This window comes from Tripterygium wilfordii, chromosome 7, assembly GCF_013401445.1.
Source record: "Tripterygium wilfordii isolate XIE 37 chromosome 7, ASM1340144v1, whole genome shotgun sequence".
In the NCBI taxonomy this organism is placed as follows: Eukaryota; Viridiplantae; Streptophyta; class Magnoliopsida; order Celastrales; family Celastraceae; genus Tripterygium; species Tripterygium wilfordii.
Genome location: NC_052238.1, coordinates 13,990,888 through 14,007,562, shown reverse-complemented (window position 1 = coordinate 14,007,562; position 16,675 = coordinate 13,990,888). Strand labels below are relative to the sequence as shown.

At 36.1% G+C, this 16,675-nt stretch overlaps 1 protein-coding gene across 1 annotated transcript; it reads right to left on the bottom strand.

The window, feature by feature from the left end:
- Nucleotides 1-10,871: 10,871 nt before the first annotated feature.
- LOC120001852 (auxin-binding protein ABP19a-like) lies at nt 10,872-11,649 on the bottom strand. Its single transcript, XM_038850352.1, has one exon. The coding sequence runs from the start codon at nt 11,611-11,613 to the stop codon at nt 10,987-10,989; it is 627 nt and encodes a 208-aa protein (XP_038706280.1). The 5' UTR covers nt 11,614-11,649; the 3' UTR covers nt 10,872-10,986.
- Nucleotides 11,650-16,675: the final 5,026 nt, after the last annotated feature.

The window sequence follows — 16,675 nt, the reverse complement described above, 5'->3', positions numbered from 1 at the left end:
TAATGGTTAACCAGAAGTAGTGAAAAATAGGAAGAAGAAGTCCATGAAGCAAAAGTTAGTGTGCTGGAGGTATGAAAATCTGGGCACCTCAAGAGGGATTGTGAAAAAGGCGGAGTTGATTCGACAAGTAGCTCTGGTGAAGCTTAAAGTGCGTTTTCAGAGGAAGATGCAAGTGATGTCCTCTTAAGGGGATGTACATCCTCATGTCATGCCACTAGTTACCAAGGTGTCTGGTGAAAAATAATGTTGAGGGCTGATGAACTCTCAGGAAAGCCAAACACGGGAGTGCACCATAATTGTTTCAACGGGTTTTTCGACATGAGCCAAAAGACAATTCTCAAGTTGAAGAGTTGTAAATGTTGGTGAAGATAGTGTTATAGCGAAAGGTATAAAATTTTCTAATCAAGGTAGAGATCATTAGGATTTTGATCAAAAAATTGGTTGTTAAAGACGGAGTGCAGGAATCTGGCAGAGGAACATCTGTCAATACCTCTAGGTTTACTGTCCGAACAGTAGACAGACAACTTCAGTACATGGATGAGAGTTTTGTGCTACAAGGAGACCTTGTTTTGACGAATCTCATTTTTCAAGTTGAACTCTAGTCATGAAGGTGATTGCTATTGTATTTGTAACGAGAAACATATTATGGAGGAACTGCTAAGTAGATTGACAGCTAAGTAGATTTAAACTCAAAGACTTTGTTCTTCTATATGTTTGAAGAGGGTTATTGTAGAGAAATAAAGGGTTGAGTGTTTTGAGTAGTGAAAAAGAATACGAGACTTTTATTCTTGGGTTTCGCTTGCGTTTCTTGATAAGAGAAAATTAATTGTGTGGTTGTACAAATTTTTTACCTAGTGAATTTTCTCTGGTTGTCTTTTGATAATAACAGTGATTTTTTCTCCGGTTTTAGAGTTTTCTACGTATATCCTTGTGTTGAAATTGTTGGTATTCTATATTTCAATTTCTCTATTGTACGACATCTATGTACAGGGATGCACTAAAAATGATGAGCATTGATGTTATTGAGATAAACCAGCTAATAAGGCCAATACTTAACCTCATTGGCACGGACTTGAGAAAATATTATTCTGCATACCGCGAAGTGAGTATACCCAAGAACATCAGTACTGAAGTAGATGAAGAGAAGAGAGCTATTGCATCTGATATTGCAAATACCATTAACAACAAGTCATTTTAATAGATAGGAATTGTTTTATCGCTATTGTTGCCGCCTGTCATGTGGTATTGTAAATACAGATGTAAACACTACTGTAGACACAAGTGTTGCTTAACAGTGCAAGATGAAGCTGTGTCGTTCATCCATTCCTCCATGTAGGAATGGAAGTCTTTATGCCCAATTTCCCTTGCATGTGCATGATTGATGGTATCACACAATTTCATTATGCATGGTTGTGTATGTTTGCAATAGTACCTTGAGCATGAGAAATGAGTATCTATCGGGACGGATTAGAGGCTAGAGTTTTTACTTAATCGCTTTCTTTATTGTTGCTTTAATTGGTTACAAAAATTGTATGCTTACCAAGTCATTCAGTCCCTTTTACTTTTCTTACATCTTATTCATTACTAGCAATAAACACGCGCTACGCTACGAGTTATTATATTTTTACTTTGTCTAATACATTATCAATTTATTAACCATTAGTTATTACAGATTAGTTTATAATAAGCTTAATAAGGTGGTAGACTGTTTTTGACTTCAGGTAGTTTATCCGATGCTCAACTTTGTCATCTGGAATAATCTTATTGAAAAAAATCAAAAGAAACAGCTTTTACGTAAATGGAAAGTCTAAGTTAGACAATGATGTTCAGTATTGCTAGTACAAAAATATGATCAAATTAATTAAATATAAATATTATACTGATTAAAGACATTAGACACATATGACAATATTAACAAACTTTCATGGATGCTTCAATGCATCAAGCCCTTGTATTTCACTATTTTATAGCTTTGATTCTAACTGGCTCATAGGGTTAGCCTCTAGCCTCAATGTGTTTTGGTTTTAGGTCACATGAAGTAAAATCGTAAATAGATCTAATAGCTAAATATGGACAAACTTATGGAATTAAACCAAGAGAGAAAAGGAAATAAAGCAGTGAGTGATAATCCACAAAAGAGAAAGCCCTTTGAACTGTTATAAATATTCATTATCTGAAACTTATATCATGTTTTCCCCAAGCCTAACCATAAACTCATTAACTACATTTTAGGTGTTAATTTGAGTCTAAGTAGGTGCTTGATTTGAACGAATATTAGAATATAGATATGACAATGAAATGGTACTTAATCATTGAAGAAAGTCCTACATGAGATTAGTCACTGTACATCGGATAATCCTAGAAACTAGTGCCTCATAAAAATTTATTCAACCAATAAATAGTGAATAACTACCACTTTACGGAGCATACATGTGTGTGACTCAAAAGAATGATTGGTAAAGTAATAACAAAGGATATACCAAAGAATAGTCAACAAAACAACCAAGAGCAATACTCTTTAATAGATTCTGATAAATAATTAATTTTTTGCATAGCTTAATTTTAAGAAATTCCTAAATAAATAACCTTAGGTGTAGCGAACAAAGAACTAAATGAGTCATAGACTTATGATAAAGACCACCGTAGGCATAAAATGAGGAATATAAATTGTTTGAAATGATTAATGTTTAATTGTGTCGTCTACAATCTCATATTTAGATTTTCCTTTGTCCTTTCTTTTGATGTGAGCAATTGTCTTCTTCTTTTTTATATCATGTAGTGGCTCCTCTATGTTTATTGTTCCCTTGCTTATGTAAAAAAAATATATAAGTTTATTTATAAGTTTTAGCATGTAAATATTTTTCTAGTGCAAAGTTTCATTTAGAGAACATATTGCATACCTTTTTTCTTGTTTCTTACATCTTTGAAGCAAAGTAGATATTGGTTGATCATCATAATCGTATGCATCAAAAACTTCAAGCACTATATGTTGAGTACGTTTCTTGTGAATAATTGCGGTGTATGTACTTGCATATCTGTTTCTAACTGAGTCAATGGTTCTTTGTCAGCTGTGATCAATATTTCAAGCTCTTCTAAGAAATATTTCTTCTTGTTTTTCCCCATGAATGAATATTTCTAAAAAAGCTCCTTAATATTTGAATATTAAAATATTAAGGAGTTTTTTTTGGTTCTTGTTTTGTATGCAAATATTTCTTGTTTTTATGAATATTTCTTGTTTTATGCAAATTCTAAAGAGTTTTTTTTTTTAATTAAGGAGTTTCTATTTTGACTAATGCAAATTCTAAGGAATTTTGATTTGTTTTGGTAAGTGATTATAATTATTATTGATGAAATTATTATTTCATGGGTTAATGCAATTTAAACTGACAGTATATGGAAGTTCAAATGGACAATATAATATATGGAAATTTTTAGTAGTCTTTTATTATTTATTATTGTGAGCCCCACAAATTTGCAAGAGATAGCAAGAGATGTTGAGAGTACACAAATCAATAGCTACTCTCTCTCAAATACATATACATGCCTTACATTTTATAATTATAGATAGATTCTTTACATTTAGCTTTACTGATTAGTTGTTTGCATTCGTCCATCAAAATTTACATTGGTTTCCTTGTGGATTTGACTCCGATCTCACCGGATTATTAACTGCCAACTACCTTGCACTTGAGTAAGTTCACCACACACATTTTGGTGTCGGTCAACTTTTTGGCGCCATTGCCGGGAAAGCAATTGTGAATATGGAGGGTAGCTTGTAGAAGCTTGCTAGTAGATACTTTTCGCCATCAAATAAGGAAGGTGCTCAGTCATGCTTTTTGCCTTTAACTTTTGGATTTTTGCAAGATATTTGATCATTTTTGACGCTTTTGCTTCATATTCACCATTTATTTGGCGGCCAACTGTGAATCGTTGTTCATAACTAGATTTGTTTACCTCTAACTTAATGGCGAGCCTTAGCCCTGCGAGAAGAGTTTCGTACTCAATGTCATTACTTGAGACTTTTGAAATTGAATTGAAGAGGTTGTTTGGTATGTATACCCCCATTCTGAGAAGAAGACTTTCAGCCCCCCACATCCTTCTAAACTTGATGACTCATCTACATAGAGCTCCATTTGGTCATACAGTTCTTCAATTTTTCCTTCCTCATCTGAATGATTGACATTCTGTGATGAAGTTGGCCAAAGCTTGGGCTTTGTTGGCTTGGCTCGATTGATAATGAATGTCAAATTCACTAACTTCAGTAGACCACTTAATTAGTTTGCCCAAGGTATTTGGCTTCTGCAAGATGTTCTTCAATGGTTGATATGTTAAAACAATGATTGAGTGGTATTTGAAGTAATAGCGTAATTTGCAGGCTGAAGTACCTAAGGATAATGCTAGTTTCTCAGCTCAGCTATACCTTGTTCTGCTCCCGCCAAGACTTTGCTCACATAATAAACAAATTTTTGAATTTTGTCTTCCTTGCTGATCAACACTACACTAATAGCTTGCTCAACAATTGCCAGATAAAGAAAACAACACTTCTTCTTCCTTTGGAGCTGATAAGATAGGAGCATTTCCAAGGTATTCTTTCAATTTTTCAAAGGCATTTTGGAATTCTTCACTCTAATGGAATTCTTCATCATTCTTTAAAGCGTTGAAGAATGGCCTACATTTATCTCATACTTTCAACTTACTGCTCGGCCAGTAAGTTGCTGCACTTTTTTTCTTGTTGTGCAGATCTTGCATACTGATAATCACCTCCACTTTTTCTGGGTTAGCTTCAATTCCTCTCTTTGAGACAAGAAACCCAAGAAATTTACCTGAAGAAACCCCAAAGATACACTTTTCGGGGTTCAATTTCATTTTGAATTTATTTAAGATGTCAAACACAGCTTGTAGGTCTGGTGCATGATCTTCTACGTTTTTGCTTTTTACAACTTTGTTATCCACATATGCCTCCATACTAAGAAGACTAGCAAAAATTTATTCACTAACCTCTGGTACGTAGCCTGTAACGACCCATCCCACACACCCACCCCGTAGTAATGGGCTGTGCGTACAAGCCGGGCCCACGGGCCGCTACCCCCAACCCCTCTCCCCCTCGCAAGGCAGGCAGGTTGTTGCTAGGTTTCGAACCCTCCACCTAGCCTTTAACATAGTGCCTTTGGCAACCTATGTCACCTCCCTTTAACATGGCTTAGTTGGTGACATAGGTTGCCTTGGGCACTATGTTAAAGGGAGGTGAGGAGTTCGATTCCTACCTTCAACAACCTACCTGCCTTGCGAGGGGGTGAGGGGTTGGGCTGTCTGGGCCATGGCCCAGGGAAGTACCTACGGCATGCCTACTGGGCTGAGGTCCAGGGAGGTGGGTGGGGAAACTTGTAAAAAGGTAGTTTTTATGTAACGACCCATCCCACACACCCACCCCGCAGTAATGGGCTGTGCGTACAAGCCGGGCCCATGGGCGCTTAGTTGGTGACATAGGTTGCCAAAGGCACTATGTTAAAGGCTAGGTGGAGGGTTCGAAACCTAGCAACAACCTGCCTGCCTTGCGAGGGGAGAGGGGTTCGGGGTAGCGGCCCATGGGCCCGGCTTGTACGCACAGCCCATTACTGCGGGGTGGGTGTGTGGGATGGGTCGTTACATAGCCCCTACGTGTTTTTAAGTCCAAAAGGCATTACTGCTACCAAGTAATGCCTTTTGGACTTAAAAATGCGGTGCACTCTTTATCGGATGATCCATTATGATATGATGATATCCCAAATAAACGTCCAAAAAACTGAGGAGACCTTTTCTCGAGGTAGCATTTGCAAGTTGATCAATTTTTGACAAATGACAGTAGTCTTCTAGACAAGCGTCGACGCACATTCTCCATTTGCCATTAGGTTTAATGACCACAACTATGTTGGCAACCATTCTGGATATTACACTTCTCAGATAAATCGTGCTTCAAGGAGTTTGTTGACTCCCTTCTTGATAGCCTACTGACGAATTCGTGCGAAATAAATTTTCTTTTACTTCACCGGTTTACTTCCCGCTTTGATATTGAGGTGATGTGTTGTGACTTTGGCGCTGATCCTGGGTATTTTCTTTCTATGCAAATATTTTAATGTTAGACATGAGCAAACTGTTTAATTCTTCTAAAAATTTCTTAGTTAGCTCGGATCTAACATAGAGCTTCCTCTTGGTCCCCTCCTCAATGACTATTAGGACTAATTTCTCGTCATGTGCAAGCGTTGAACTCATGATTTTCTAATATTCAAGCTAGCTACTAAGATCGAAGATTTCTTCTTCTCTTTGAGATCATTAGGTACATTTGCCTGACAAATTTTTGGTCTCCCTTCATCTCTTCGATCCTATGATCAGTTGGAAATTTCACCTTCAAATGGTACGTTGATACCACTACCCTGACCTGGTTGAGCAATGGTCTTACGGTAAGTGCGTTATAGGGAGTTTTAACATCAATTACTAGGAAATCAGATGAAAACAACTTGACTTGGGATGTGTTCCCAAAGTGACCATAAGTGTAACTACCCTGAGAGGTAGAACTTGCTCTCTGACAAATCAATACAGTGGAGATGAGAAAGGTTTCAAAATCTCTTTTGGGATATTCATCTCCTTGAAGGCATGATAAAAAAACAGATGTCAACCGCACTTCCATTATCGATCAGTATCCTCTTCACAATGTAATCTGCAATAATTTCTTTGACCACTGGTGCATCATCATGGGGGATGCTGATGTCGTTAGCATTCTTTTCCGTGAAGGCAATTGGTTCCTCTTCATTTTTTTGTTTCTTCTTCTTGTCGTCAACGTTGTTAATTGTCCGACCATGTGTTCTTCGTTTTGAAGAGCTTTCTCCTCCTGATGTTAACCTGCTGATGATCACATCTCTTCTTCTTCTTTATCATTGATCATCATCCCTATCATTGTCTCATCTCCTCTTTTCCTCCGTAGTATTAGTAAAATTTTGAGCTATCCTCGTCGAATGAGGCTTTCTATCTTGTCTTTGATATGTTGATATTTATCGGTGTTATGACCTAGTCCTTTGTGAAATTTACAATACTTGTCATTTGTTTTTAGACCAGGAATCACTTTCACCCTCGGAAGCCATTTAAGGAGATCACGATCTTGGACTTCGCTCAACACTATTTTCATTGAAGTATTTAGGGGAGTATAAGAGTTGTATTGAGGAGGAAGTGTAGAATCTATTTTCCGATAACTGTTCAAGGTACACTTTTATGTTATTCTTCTCTCGTTTGTTTGAATTTTTTTTTGAAAATGAATAAGCATATGGGTCATTCTTTGCTTCTCCCATTGTCTCGTCGGCTATGATGTATTTGTTGGCTCTTTTCCAAAAGAGATGCCATGTCTTTCAGTGGTTTCTTGAATAGTGAATATTTTAGGATTGGATGTCTAATTGCTCGGACGAGGTCGTTGTCGCTATAGAGATAGATAAGTCGAGTACTTCTAAGCACTCTTGGTTGAATCTACTAATGAATGTCTGAAGTGATTCGTCCTTCCTTTGCTTGATGTTCATCAAGGTGATATTGGTTTTGGTCAGTTTCCTAACACTAGCGAAGTGCATAGTAAACTTATGAGATAACTCACCAAAACTAGAGATGCTCTCCCAAATAAGACTTAGGAACCATCTCCTTGCAATTCTTATGAGAGAAACTGAAAAGATTTTGCAGCATGCTTCCTCAGAGGCATCCTGAAAATCCATTATGGTTTTGAATCCGAGGACATGGTCACTGGATATCCCTTTCTTTCATATTTTTTGATGCTCGAAACTTTGAAATTCTTCTGCATCCTGGCGCTTTGAATTTCGAGTGTCAAGGAGATTAAGGTTTTAACCCAGGTAGGGTTCATGACTGGCCCTTTCTTTTGCGTTGTAGCGATTTTTCGTTCTAACATATCTTATATTTGCTTGCATTCTTCTTCTATGGAAGTCGTATTAATTTTTTCACCTGATCTTCACAGGGCTCTTTTCTCTATTTCGAGGTCTGTTCTCATCAGTACCAGATTTTAGCGGGACTTCTTGGTTATTGTTCACTCGTGGTGAAGTAGCCTCTTGCAAATGTGGTGGTTGGAGCATGTCTAGCCTATGAGAGAGTTTGCATATGGTTTGAACTTGCTGCTGGACTTTCGAGCTGCTGCATCATTTGTAGAAGAACAACAAGTTGTTCGGATGTAACCACACGCTGGATTGGTGGTTTGCGGATTAGCTGTTGGTGCGCCTACAACTTGTGGATTGAGTGAAGCCAACGGATCATGGTGTTCCTCCAGGTTGTCTTCCTGGCGACCCTCGACCCTAGTTCCTCACGCAAGTGTTGACCTAGTTTGAACCATGATTTTGAGTTGGGAAGTTTATTGTTCTTCCCACAGATAGCGACAATATGATGATGTACAAATATTACTTAGCCGGCCTATAGATATCTCTCTCCATCTCTTGTATGTAACTTGTTATATAACAATATATTTTTTGTGACGTGCCTCTCCTATAATTTTCTTAACTTCTTTTTTGATACTTTGTGTATTTCATAACTATTATCGTTCCTACCATTATGTAACTTCCTATAACATTATGTCTTAGTCCTAATAGCTTTTTTAACATCCTCATTCCACCACCATTTTTCTTTACCTTTAGGTATAAGGCCCTTTGACAGACCAAGTAACTCTTTTCCTACTAGTTTGATACAAGCCGTCATCTCTCCCCACATGGAGTTTGTTTCCCCAACTAAACTCCACTTTACATTATTAAGTAATTTTTCCTCAAAAGCTATATATATACTTATCTCCTTTTATATTCCACTACTTAATTTTATAATCTCGTGCTACTTTACTTCTTCTAGGCCATTTCTTAAAGCAAATGTCAACCACTACCATTCTATGCTATGAAGTTAGACTCTCCCCAAGAATCAGTTTATCGTCCTTACAAAGTTTCCTATGCATTTTTTGGCATGAGAATGAAATATATATGACTAGATTATGTACACTCTTAAATTTAATTAAATGTGATTCTCTCTTCTTAAACCAAGTGTTTACTACACACAATTCATACAACATGGCAAACTCTAAAATATTTTCTCTAGCCTCATTTTTGTCCCAAACCCATACCCGCCGTGTACACTATCAAAGTTTTCACTATCTCTCCCTACATGTCCATTTAGGTCTACTCCTAAAAATATTTTCTCTCTACTTGGAATGACCTAGACAATCTCATTGAGGTCCTCCAAAAATTATATCTTGATGTTTTCATCTAATCCTATTTATGGGGTATAAGCACTATTGACATTAATTATCTCCTCTCCTAGCACAAGATTTTCCAATAAGTATAGTTTATAACATGTGTTTTCAATCTCTCTAGATGTTTCCTCAACCCATTTAGTCTCCTGTAGACACAATATGCTAAGCTTACGTCTAATCATGATGTCAACTAGTTCAGTTAGTATACCAGTAAGTGACCCTATATTCCAAGTGTCTATCATTATCATATAATTATGGACTACCTTCTTTACCCTTGCCTATCCAAAGCAGGGGAACCCTCGCCTATTTTTCACCGTATTCGGACGCCGATGCAGCGTGTCGTGTATGGGGAATGCCCTAGCATGCCCTTGCTCATTTATCACTACACCTAGAGTCCAATGTAGTGTGGGAGGTGTGGGAGTATGGAGGCACGCCTGTAGAAATCTGCGGTCATTTTTCGATGCATTTGGGTTCTGATATAACGCTTTGCAAGTAGGGAATGCCTCAACAGTATTCTCATTTAAACTCATATGCTCAAATGTTTGGCAAAATTTTAGCTTGCTACCAACTTATAGCAACCCTTAAAAAAATTATATTAATTCATCATTGTTTTTTTTTTTTTTGCCAAAGATGGCTGCAGTCCTATAAATTCTACAAATATAAACCCTAATAGACATGAAATGACCAAAAACTACTAAATAAAAATACTCCTTTGAGTAGAATTTCTATTAACACTACAACTTCTAATAATTCTATAAAAAATACACTTCCAACAAAAAATGACCAACTCTCCTGATCATCCACTCAAATTTAATACAAGTTATATATGAAATACAACTTGAAATTCCACTACAATCAAGACTAATATAATGCCTTCAACGAGTGGCCCAAAATACGTGACATAGATAGCTGAAGCATGAATGAGTAGTCATTGTCCTAGAAAATCATCAACAGGGGATGTGTTGAATGACATGTCCCAGAAGCTGCTGGGTAGATTGCTGATGCTGGAAATAAATTAGTTAAAGTGTAGCTAAAGATGTGTTGCAAGTCAGCACACACATGCTGAAATAAAACAGTCAAAGTGACTGTTAATTATGACCTATTCTCTTGCTATTTTTTAAGAAGTAGTTGCAGCAGATTTTTATGTTTTTCTGTTAAAATTCTGATGTATAAAAGAGATGCTTTGATGTTCAATAAAATTCAAGCTGTTTCAGTCTTATAGTCAAACTTGTTCCAGCAGTATATGTCTTTTATTTTCTTTCAAAAAACTAACAGGATGCTTTGATTTGGGCTCAGTGAAAGATAGAGAACCTTCAACCATATACGATGGATAAGATTAACATCAACCCCATCTTAATTCCTTACTTTGGAAATAAATCAATATAGAAAATTTTGTATTATTTGAACGATTAAAAGTGGAACTGAGTCTCATTGAGAAGAAGGGTATGTTTGCATTGGATGCATTTTGATTTGGCTGTGCTAATGTGTTAAAACATGTTTTGGTACTTGCAACACAAGATAACACATTTGCTTTGCCATGGTGATAGTCACTCCTTCAAACAGGTTAAATGTTCGAATACTCACACATGTTAAAAACAACTTTAAATTGAAAACAGATTCTGGAAAATTGCACAAATTTCATTAGTCATGAAACAAATAACGTACATATTCCAAAATCATAATAAAATTGAGGAAATAATCTAAGCAAGAGACAATGTCTCGATTAATCAAGCTATTTAGCCGGTACCACCAAGAACGGCCTTGAGTTTCTTAACTAGGGCAACATCAAGAAAAGTGGTCTTCTCCACCAATTCAGAGGGCAAGTCATTAGCAAACAAAGCATAATCAAGGATTTGGAGTCCAGGGTCAGGACTACTAAAGCTAACAATAGCAATAGAATTAATTCCAACCGCATTAATTTGGAAATGCAACAACCCTTGTGGAAATACCATCACATCACCCTTTTTAAGTTTCTTTACATAGACAGTATTCGCGGACGATGAAATGAATCCAGCCACAATCGAACCTTGCACAACGAACAGGATTTCAGACCCACCAGGGTGTGTGTGCATGGGCACAACACCGCCCGGGGCTAGGTCTAGCCGTGCAATGGATAATCCGAGCCCGTTTACGCCTGGGAATTGACCCACAAATGCTGGTGACACAGCTGCTTTGATTAAGTTTGTGGTGTTACCAGCAATGCCTAGCCCTGAAAACACAAAGTCATTCGCTGTGACCTTGGCGGGTGTCTTGCAAGCGTACCCTGCCGGGGTTACAGGGCCTTTCAGCCTCGCAACGCAGAAATCGGCTGCATTAGTGGAAGAAGTGGAGAGAAGAACAATGAGGAAGAGGATGTGAATCATTTTTGAGTGGTGTGTATTGTACTGAATTGGTTATAATGTTGGGTTTATATAGAACTCTTGCATAGAAGGTGTAAGGTAAAGCATGTTCGGACATTTTGGTGAGCCCCTCCTTATTGAATAGACAAAAGAACAAGAAGTCTCTTTTTGAAGTAAATAAGAATCCAATGATGACTAGCTGGAAAACGGCAATGATAGGGCAATGATAGTATTTTAGATTCCGCTAAATCGAGGATTTGCAGAGAGTTAAAGACACCCAGTTATCTATTTGATTATCGGAAAGAATGAGAAAGAAAAAAAAAACACTATTGGTCTATGGCAAAGAAATACTAATACAATTGGAACATTCCTTCACTTGAACAATTGAGTAGTGTTAGTTGCTATTGATATCTAGTTAGTTGTTCCCTACAACTACATAACAACCGGATTAAGAAGCTTCTAATTAATTTGGAATAAAGTATGTTACTAGAGTCCAGTAAGTAGGATGATGAGAAATTTTGATGTTCATTCACAAAGTGGTCCAATATACAGCACATGGAAAGAGAAGAGAATTAACAAGACAAAATTGACAGCTAAAATCTTGATGTAAGGCCATTGGCAAGTGGAAAATATTGTGTGGACTATAACAATTGCATACAGCTAAGGTCTTATAGCCAGCCATTCCACGTCGATTGAAGTCTCACATCCTTACGTTTCTTTCCCTCTATCGCTATGGAATTACGCGTCTTTTAACTCTCAAGTCTCAACGTATATTAGGGGGTTTATCCTACTTGTTGGAACCTGTGGTTCTACATATTTGATTTTGATGATATTAAAACCTTTGCAAATGAAATTGAAACATTTTATGTAGTATTTGATTTATGAGAATTGAATTTAAATGAATATGTCACACTACTTGACTTATATGATCATATGTACTAAGTGAGACTTATGCATATCTCTATGTGAATTGGACATATATACATGTTTGAATATGTGCTGCAAATTCAGTGATTGAAATGAATTAAGTATGGACTAAATTAGGGCATCAATCTTTCTATTATTATATTATAATTAATCAACTTAGGTTCAAATCACTTGAAACTTGAACTACATATCCATGAGGGTTTAATATATGTTCTAGGACAAGAATAAAGTGAAATTAAGCACATTACGCTCAAATTTCGTCATATGCTTTAATTCCACCAAAACTAGGTTTTAACTTAAGTTTTGTGCATATATATTCCTTTGTGAACCAAATAAACTCCGATTTACATGAAATTTTGTGTGCACCTTAATTTCATCATTACGAACATATTTGACTTAGGATGGTTCAAGAGAAAATTTCATTTACACTGAGTTTGTAAAATGGTAGTAGGTTTACACTTAGAATTTATCACTTTTTACTGTTAGTGACTTACTTGCTTCAATGAGTGATCAAATCTTATCCAAATTTTTAAAACTTTATATACACATTCATACATTCATACATGCCAAATATGATTTATCATACATGAAGTATAGTTTTTTGGGCTGGTTTGTATTTTGGTTAACCTATGTGTCTTACATGAAGTTCTTTGAACTTACATATAATCGGGGATTTCTATCTCATATTTCTTTGTAGGTTAATAATTATTATGGTCTTATATCACTCCAGATTCATTTTGGATGAGTGAATTGAAGTTCAATTTTTAAGAATGAGCTTGAAGTTCTAGGAAACCAAGAAAGTCCTATGTTAACCAACTTTCCACTAAGGATTTGATGCGTTGATTGAAACAAGCCTTAGTGCTATGCATTGGGGACATATTGGAGCTATACATCTAGTCATTGGGGTCAAAATGCATAAAATGGAGAAATGTGTGAAATGGATCACCAGAGCCAAGTGTCGATCGATCGGCATTGGACCCCGATTGATTAGGATGTGATGGACAACCTTTCATTTTTTTAACAGAAGCAAATGACAATAGATCTTGATAATTTCCGATCGAACAGAATATGTGCAGTGGCCAAATTCATGAATTCAAAGAGGAAAATGAGAGAGGAACGATACTTGGAGGAGAAGTGGCCATATCATCGATTTCTATATTTGACCCAACATGTGAACAAGTCTAGTAATTCATTCTACATATGATATAAACATGTTTGGCTACACATGTTCAAGGCATGAGTTACATCGAGAATTTATTGGGGTCTCCGAACAAGGCTTATGGTAGAAGATATTATTTAATTTATTGGAGCCAAAATCAATGGAAAAGATCAAGCATGGTACAAGTCATCAATGGCTCGAAATTAAAGAGGAAAGAAAGGGTCAAGTTTGAAGGTACAAGTTGATCAAATGGTTATCATGCAAAGATGCAAAGTTGTCACCTTTCTCTACATGTCAAACGGTTGGAAAATGTGTGGTGGAGATTTGGTTTGTTCAAATCTTCAAGGGCCAAGATTAAGTCATGAATGGAAGGCCGAGATTGAGAGATTGAAGATTGATCCAATGGTGAAGATTGTGTAGAGACAAATGAAAGTTAGGGTTCTCTCATTCAACATTTGGAGAAGAAAATTGAGAAATATCTTTGAGAGAAAATTGCTACAACCCTCATCAATCTTCAAGCTATCGTGCTATTGTTGCTTCAAGCTATCACACTACTCATCAAGTTTCATCATCAAAAGTGAAAGATCTTCTCCAATCCAAACCTCTACATTCAAGAACTTCTCACTACTCTTGTTTTTTGCAAAAGAGAAGTTCGTACATCTTTTAGGCTATACCCACTTACATCAAAAACATCTCTTGCTCCTAAAATCAAAACATCTTTTAAGATTATAATTGTATTCTTGAGAGTTCCACACCAAATAACTTGGTGGTATCTTGTGAGAACTATATTCTTGAAACCTTTCAAAAGTCCATTGTGAAGGGCAAAATGTACTGTTGAGTTTAGGGGTATTCAAATAACCCTTGTGTAGAGAGTTTTGTTGGACTCTTAAAACCACACCTTAGTGGAGTTGGGAAAAGTTCTAGGTTGGTGAACCTAGGTAGTGGATATAGGAGAAGGATCTCCGAACCACTCTAAATTCTTATCTTGATAAATTGCTTGCTTACTTGCTCTTACTTGTCTATTTGTTTAATTGCTTTCTAAAATATTTTGGTCATTGTAAGATCTTTCATTAAAATTAATTTTATCCCATGTGTGTTAATCATTTTCTTGAGGTTGTTAATTGCATTAGTGGAGGTTTCTCTAAACCATTAGAACAAGTGTTTTGATTGCAGGAATTTTTTGAACCCTAATCTGTTTGTGATTATCAGGCTGCCTTAGAATTTTAATTTTGACCCCAATTTTTGCTATAGTGTTCATTAGGGTGGGGTGATATTGCATACCAAATTTCGTTGCATTTTGACTTGATTTGCTAGGTGAAATTGGTGTTACTAAATTTGTGCGTAGATTATTATTATAAAATTTGTTTTTGTGATTCTTGATTATTTGATACTTTGTCATACAATATATTGTATCACATAGTGCATTGGATTGAAACTTGATTAGGATAATTATTAGAGGCAAAGTTTGTATGTTACTTGTTATTTGTAATTAATTGTTGAAATTATCAAAAAGGGACTCCAATTGGAATTTGAGGATATAATACACCCCCTTTGTGTTAAGCACGATCCCTCACAACTCAATTGGGGACAGAGTCAGGAATTGATAATGGGGTGGTTGACATTAGAGCAATAGTATTGGGTTTCGGGGGCAGCGCCCTTGAAATTTTTTTCCATGCCTATTATAGATGAATATTTATCTTGATGTTTGGTCTCATAAAAAAACCCAAAATGTTAACTTAAATACATATTAAAATTGATGAAAAATAATTAAAGACCATGTATAATACATAAATGTATAACTAGAAGTCATATTTCAATTTCAGTCTAATTTTTAAAACAAAAAATATTTTTATGTATTATTGTTTCAAGGGCTAATGTATTGTTAATATTAACAATACGACAATATTAGGATTAACTTTTATGTAAATAATTTGGGGTATATTTTTAGTACTTGTTAAATATAATGATATTAATCAAATTGTTCTATTAATTTTTGCATTAAAAGTATAATGATACATAAATAAAAATCTAAAATTTAAATTTAAAAATCAAAATTAAATAATTGTTAAGAGTAAATAGTGACAGTAATATAAAATAATTCTGTAGCAAAATATCAAAATAAATAATAATTTAAAAACTAAAATATCAACTGGAATATCTGTCGTCAATTTGAAATTAATTTATTTTTTATTATTTATTTCGGACAACATATTCCGTCGCAAAGTAGTCGTCGGCAAACTTTTTGCAATCGCTAAACAGAATGGCGACAGAATTTACTTGTTTTGCAATCTCCTCTGTCGTGCTAAAATGCTAGACTCAAAGCCTGTTCGGACTCCTCTTTCATCAAACTTCAAGCTCTTGCTGTTTCATGGTACTGTTCTATCTGACGGCTCTCTATATTGACAACTCATTGGCGGATTACAATCTCTCTCTCTGACTCGTCTGGATATTAGCTTTTCTGTCAATCGCTTGGCTTAATATCTCAGTCGGCCAACCACTGCACGTTGGCTTATTCTCAAACGTCTTATGCGCTATCTCAAACGTCTTATGCGCTATCTCAGTCGGCCAACCACTGCACGTTGCCTTGGTTGTTTTTGAGCCAACAATTCTTGGGAAAATAGATTCATGAACAACAGAATGTAGAAATGTTTTAGGATTTAAAATGCTTTGGTTTTTATCTCACTATGCTTCTTAATCTGTTGCGTAGTGGGGTTTTTATGATGAGGAGACTGGGCTTTAATTCTCAATGGATCTCTCGAATTCATACTTGTGTAACTTCAGTCTCTTTCTCGAATTCGGCAAGGTGATCCACTTTCGCCTTTTCTCTTTCTATTTTGTATCGAAGGCTTGTCTCACCTTATTCACCGGAGCATCCGATATTCCTCCCTCCACGGTATTAGAATTAGTAAAAGGGGCCCAATTATCTCCCACCTTCTTTTTGTGGATGACAACCTACTTTTTTGTAGGGCTAATCTGGTGGAAGCTTACACTTTATTGAAC